General features: G+C 42.4%; 1 protein-coding gene across 1 annotated transcript; it reads left to right on the forward strand.

Annotated features, from left to right (window-relative positions):
• Positions 1 to 955: 955 nt before the first annotated feature.
• Positions 956 to 5,923, forward strand: LOC310984708 (ribonuclease inhibitor-like; the record flags this gene model as incomplete). The annotated part of the gene is made up of 7 exons (XM_083970022.1): positions 956 to 1,549; positions 2,097 to 2,270; positions 2,505 to 2,672; positions 3,092 to 3,265; positions 4,018 to 4,185; positions 4,878 to 4,921; positions 5,664 to 5,923. The coding sequence occupies exons 1-7, from the start codon at positions 1,014 to 1,016 to the stop codon at positions 5,921 to 5,923; spliced, it is 1,524 nt and encodes a 507-aa protein (XP_083826148.1). The 5' UTR covers positions 956 to 1,013.
• Positions 5,924 to 6,745: the final 822 nt, after the last annotated feature.

The following is a 6,745-nucleotide window of genomic DNA, read 5'->3' on the forward strand; positions in this document are numbered from 1 at the left end:
CTACAGTCTCACCTGTCCAACAAAGACCCATCAGAGTGGTTCTGACCAACGGCGTCGCTGGCATCGGAAAAACCTTCTCAGTGCAGAAGTTCACTCTGGACTGGGCCGAGGGCTTGGAGAACCAAGATGTCAGTCTGCTGGTTCTGCTTTCATTCAGGGAACTGAACCTGATCAGAGATCAGCAGTTCAGTCTTCTCAGGCTGCTCCATGTTTTCCATCCAGCATTACAGAAGGTCACAGCAGAGCAGCTGGCTGTCTGTAAACTTCTCTTCATTTTTGATGGCCTGGATGAAAGCCGACTGTCACTGGACTTCAACAACAGGGAGGTTGTGTCTGATGTCACACAGACGTCATCAGTCAATGTGCTGCTGACAAACCTCATCCAGGGGAATCTGCTTCCCTCAGCTCTGGTCTGGATCACCTCCAGACCTGCAGCAGTCAATCAGATCCCTCCTACATGTGTCGACAGGGTAACAGAGGTCAGAGGCTTCACTAACGCCCAGATAGAGGAGTACTTCAGGAGGAGGTCCAGTGATGAAGATCTGTCCAGAAGAATGATATCACACATCAAGAGGCCCAGGACCCTCCACATCATGTGTCAAGTCCCAGTCTTCTGCTGGATCAGTGCTACAGTTCTGGAGCACATGTTGACCACAAACCAAAGAAGAGAGCTGCCCAAGACCATGACTGACCTGTTCTCACACTTCCTGCTGGTCCAGACAAAAAGGAAGAAGAACAAGTACGGTGAGGGACATGAGACGAGTCCACAGGAGCTGATGGAGGCCGACAGGGAAGTTCTTCTGAAGCTGGGGAGGCTGGCGTTTGAACAGCTGCAGGAAGGAAACATCATGTTCTACCAAGAAGACCTGGAGCAGTGTGGTCTAGATGTCACAGAGGCTTTGGTGAACTCAGGACTCTGCACTGAGATCTTCAAAAGAGAGAGTGTGATCTTTCAGACAACAGTCTACTGCTTTGTTCATCTGAGTGTTCAGGAGTTTCTGGCTGCAGTGTACATGTTCCACTGTTTCACCGACAGGAACACAGAGGTCCTGGAGAACTTCCTGAAAGACCAAGATGCTAATCTTACCCTGGATGACTTCCTGGACAGAGCCATGGATGAATCCTTCAATAGTAAAAATGGTCACCTGGACCTGTTCGTTCGCTTCCTTCATGGCCTCTCTCTGAAGTCCAACCAGAGGTTGTTAGGAGGTCTGCTGGGTCAGACAGACAACAGTTCAAAAACCATCCAGAGAGTGATCAACAACCTGAAGAAGATGGTGCATTATACTGTGTCCCCTGACAGATGCATCAACATCTTCCACTGTCTGACAGAGATGAACGACCAGTCAGTTCACCAAGAGATAGAACAGTTCCTAAAGTCAGAGAACAGATCAGAGAAGGAACTCTCTGAGATCCAGTGCTCAGCTCTAGCCTACATACTGCAGATGTCAGAGCAGGTTCTGGATGAGTTCTACCCGAAGATGTACAACACATCAGATCAGGGACGAGGGAGACTGATCCCAGCTGTGAGGAACTGCAGAAAGGCTCGGTGAGTACAGATATGATCATTGTAATTATTGATCAGCGGATCAAATCAGTAGTCAAATTCAGTTAAACACAATTTTTATTTATTTTTCAATATTCTTAGTTTGGTTTATGTCATTTCAGAATGTGTAATAAAAGCTGTGAGCTCCAACAAATAGATTCTTCAGGTGGTTGTGATTGTTGCTGTTTAATCAACAAAAACACTCTTTTTTTCTTTTGACTTTTTGATTGTATTCAGACCTGATTAATCTAATTAAAGCAGCACCACCGATCAGTATTACTGCTCTGGAATCAGTCTAAAAACAGTTGACAGTTCAAAACTTCTTCTGAACAACATGTCTTCATCCTCACTCTGGATCAAATCACAATGAAGCAGAAACGTGACGTTGTTCACGTACTTAATCTAAAACACAGATTCAGATTAAATCTGTGCAAGTCTGACAGTTTCATATCTAATTTAGAGAAGATGAGCTGAACCTCAGATGTTCAACACATCATCACAACCTGCCATCAGATTTGATTTGATTCTGACAGATTTTCTCTCTTCACAGACTTGTTGGCTGTGGACTCACAGACAAACACTGTGAAATCGTGGCCTCAGCTCTGAAGTCCAACCCCTCCCACCTGACAGAACTGGACATGAGTAAAAACTACTTGGAGGATTCTGTAGTGAAGATTCTCTGTGCTGGACTGAAGAGTCCAAACTGTAAACTGGAGACTCTGAGGTCAGTTCACTGATTGGACCTGTTGTAAGTTTTGTTTATACTCAGCTCAAATGTGTGAAGGTTCAGTTCGTCATTGGTTTGAATATTTGTGAGACTGAAGCAGTGACTGATTATGACACTGTCACTTCGAAGGTGTAGGGTCAGAGGTCACTCATAGGGTCAGTGGCTGTGGATACGGTCAGTGTTATCAATGTATCTGATCAATGAAAGTATCTTATTTTTTTCTTTATTAAGATTGGAGCACTGTAGTTTGTCAGAGATCAGCTTTCTGGTCCCAGCTCTGAAGTCCAACCCCTCCCGCCTGAGACACCTGGACCTGAGTGAAAACAAGCTGGAGGATTCAGGAGTGAAGGATCTGAGTGGTTTTCTGGAGAATCCAAACTGTAGACTGGAGACTCTGAGGTCAGACTCTGTTTCTTTTCTGTGTTCAGATGAATGTGATGTGAAAGTTGTGTTGACACTGAGTCAAAGACATGAGGCTGATATCATACTGATCCACACTGAGGGTCATCATGGTGACGTCTGTTTTCTTCTTATGTGGTTTTAGTTTTCTTTTCAGATTTCACCTCTGCAGAAACACATTTAATGTGTCAGACAATAACTGATCTATAATCAATAGCTGCTGTTTCCACCTCTTTCTGAGGCTCTGTGATGTTTGTAGTGAAATATTCAAAGCCAACATGCCATAGTAACAATCTGTGTATGTGCTGGTTTCAGCACTTTGGAGACGTTTGAGCAAGATAACATGAAGTCTGGCAGCAGGTTTTTCTGTCTCTGAACTTTATCAGCTGCTTCATTGAACATGTGTTTCTGTTACTCAGATTAAGGGGCTGCAAGTTGTCAAAGATCAGCTGTTCTTCTCTGGTCCCAACTCTGAAGTCCAACCCCTCCCACCTAAGACACCTGGACCTGAGCTACAACAACCTGCGGGATTCAGGAGTGAAGGATCTGAGTGGTTTTCTGGAGAGTCCAGACTGTAGACTGGAGACTCTGAGGTCAGACTCCATGTTTTATTTCTGTGCTCAGATGTATGTAATGTGAAAGTTGTGTTGACACTGTTTTCTTCTTCTCTGATTTTAGTCCAGTAACTGTTTCTCTTCACATTTCACCTCAACTGCAAAAACACATGCAATGTGTCAGACAATAACTGTTCTTTGAACAACAGCTGGTGGCCTGAGGCCCTGTGATGTTTGTAAAGATACATTCAAAGCTAACACGTCATAATAACAATATGTATTCTGTCTATATAACCAGAAACTCATATTTGATCGTAGTCATGTGTATGATCATGAAAGCCAACCCATTGTAAATTGTCAGTGCTCCCACTTTTCAGCATACATTCATGTCCATGAATTGTCAGTGACCACCAGCACTGTGTATGTGCTGGTTTCAGCACTTTGAAGAAGTTTGAGCAGCTTAAATCTGGGATTTCAGTCAGCAGGTTTTTCTGTCTCTGAGCTTCAGTGTCTCCAGTGGATATTTTCTTTGGACGAGGTGTTTCCTTATCCCAATGCAGGAACTCACAGACACACAAAAACTTCAATTTCCGTGTCGCAGTGCATTGACTCACAGATGCACACAGAGACAGAGAAATATACCACATGGAAAATATTAGACGCAAAACTGAACTTCCATTTTCTAAACTTGTTCTCTCTGAATCTTCTTCAGCACTGAACAGACAATGAAACCCTGAACGCTGTCAACAAGGAACTTTGCCCTAAACTAATTTCTTATATTCTTTATTCAGCTTGATGGACTGCAGGTTGTCAGAGATCAGCTTCCTGGTCTCAGCTCTGAAATCCAACCCTTCCCACCTGAGAGAACTGGACCTGAGGGAAAACGATCTGCAGTATTCAGGAGTGAAAGATCTTAAGGGTCTTGTGAAGAGTTCGGACTGTAGTCTGGAGACTCTGAGGTCAGTAGAGGGATGGATCAGTCAATGTTGTTTTCATCAGTGTTGTCATCCGCAATGTAGATCATTTTGGCATGCACACTCATGTTATACATCTGTTTTTATTAGTGATGGGTACAGTAGACATGCTATTCTTAGCTAGCTTCCTGTGACTGAAAACATCAATGCGTCTCATTCATGAAAAGTTAGTCACTTTGTGTAGATTTGCACATGCAAGGATTTATCTACATAACCAGAAACTCATATTTGACTCACATTTGTGTCCATGAATTGCCAATGACCACCATATAATCAGGTGGGTTCATCCGGTTAAAAGAGAGGGAGAGAAAGAAACACTTTTCTGAGGCAGAGAGCAACGTAATTTTGGGTTAAGTAAAAAATATTTTATTTCCTTCTGTTAGTAGTGGTGTGACTGGGACAGGTAAATCAAAAGCCTGGAAGGAGGTAACAGCTGCCATTAATAAAGTGGGTTGGGCAATGATTTTCAAATAGTCGTTCAGTTAAAAAAAATGGAATAGTTTATGAGACAATCGTCTTGTCTGAAAAAATGTAAAGTATGATACCAGATACCAGATCAGTTAAAACTTGTTTGTGTGAGTCTGATCCTGGATCAGTTTGGTTTAATGAAACAAACTCAAACAAGACCTGATTATTGTCCTCTGACTCTGTTGCTGCTGTTGTCTTGATTCCTACAGGATTGGTGAGGACGAGGAGATTAAAGCTTCGGGAGACAAAAACTGTGAGTACTGAAACTCTGTCTCCTCTTCATCAACCTGACTGTGAAATGCTTTATGTATATATATAATTTGACTTTTTGGCTTGAACACAACAAATGAAACAAAGTATGACAGACAGGTTCATCATAGGCAAGGTACATGAAGTAACATTTAAATTTCAGAGTCTTTCATTTCAGAAACTGTCCTCTAGATGTCTTAATTATTAGTTACTATCTCCTGTTGAGCCAGGGCAGGTGATAATAGGGACGTAGTCTTACATCCATTTATTTGTTGTGTGTCACCAGTCCTTATACCTGTTACCTGTATATCTGTATCATCTCTAATTGATTGTGTAAGTGGTTCAACCAATAATTCAAACATTGTGGGGCTGAGGGGGCATCCATTAATCTAAATTCTGGCTGTTACGTGCCATGTTCTTTTGTGTTCCCTGATGCCCCAAGATGATGCACTTAACACTGGCTGTTGAAAAACACTATAAAGATTTCAGGCATATTATTACCTGATCATTGAAAACAAACCGTCCAAAAATAAGTGGTGTTGGATGAATTTTACAGTGGTGTTCGACCTGGAGTGATCTCCTGTGTCTTCTGGATTACTAGTATAAAGAGTTTTTACGTATCCCTGAACCAAGACAAACAAACCGGACAAGATTTTTTTTCATGGACCATTCCATCCCTACTGTGTATACATGTCTCATTTCTCAAATCAGCAACATTGTTCACTTGTTATTAAATTTGTTTACAGCACAGATGATGCTTATTGAACACAAGTATGATTCTAGTTCATCTTCCAGGTCCTGGTCCTGTTCCTGGTCCTGGTCTGACTCCAAGTGTTTCAGCACCGAGTCCAAGTGTCTCAGCTCCGACTCCAAGTGTCTCAGCACTGACTCCATGTGTCTCAAGTGTCTCAGCACTGACTCCATGTGTCTCAGCACTGACTCCAAGTGTCTCAGCTCCGACTCCAAGTGTCTCAGCAGAAAAGAGGCTGCTGTCTGTTCGGACTGAGTTCATCTATAGGATGTCTGATGCAAATCTTGGTCTCCTGCTGAACAGACTTTTGGACTGTGAGGTGATAAGTGATGCTGAAATTATCTCTTTTAATGCAATATCAAACAAGAATAAGAAAGCAGAAGAGGTGATCGACACTGTGCGAAAAAAAGGAAAAGACGCTTCTTCAATTCTGATCACAGCTCTTTGTGAGGTGGATCCCTACCTGTCAAAACACCTGAACCTGATGTAGAAACAGTGTTTGTCTGACACCGTCTTTAATTCTTTTTCTCTTTTGAGAAGGGACCAGGCTAAAGACTAATGCTAACTAGAGTTCATATGATCAATAACATGTGAATCATGTGGTACTGACGTTATGACATTGAACTTAAGCGCTCCAGCCTGGTCCCTCACTTTATTGTGTCCCCAGAAACACTGCTGTTGTTTTTGCAGCTCATGTGTTGTCAAACTGATGAAGCTGTTTCATGAACCATTCAAAATACATTAGTGTCTAGAGACATATAATTAAGTTCAAGTCATCTGTACAGTACAGTAATACAGAAATACATGATGGAAATTGGTGGTTTACGTAACTTTGGGAGTTGTATTTTGTGTGAGTCTCACATCATCACTGAGATGTAATTCACTGTCTTTAACAGTAAATGGTGCTATACTCAATGAAGCAATGATGCAAACCGTTGAGCCAAGAGGTCAATGACCGCTTGGCAGTCGGGTTTGCATGTCCTTTATGGGTGAGTGAGTGCAACCGGACCCTCCGTTACAGAAGCAGTGTAGGCTCTATGATATTCAGACAGTTATCCCACTTGTTTTTAATAATGG

This window comes from Trachurus trachurus (genome assembly GCF_905171665.1).
Source record: "Trachurus trachurus genome assembly, chromosome: 4".
Classification (NCBI taxonomy): Eukaryota; Metazoa; Chordata; class Actinopteri; order Carangiformes; family Carangidae; genus Trachurus; species Trachurus trachurus.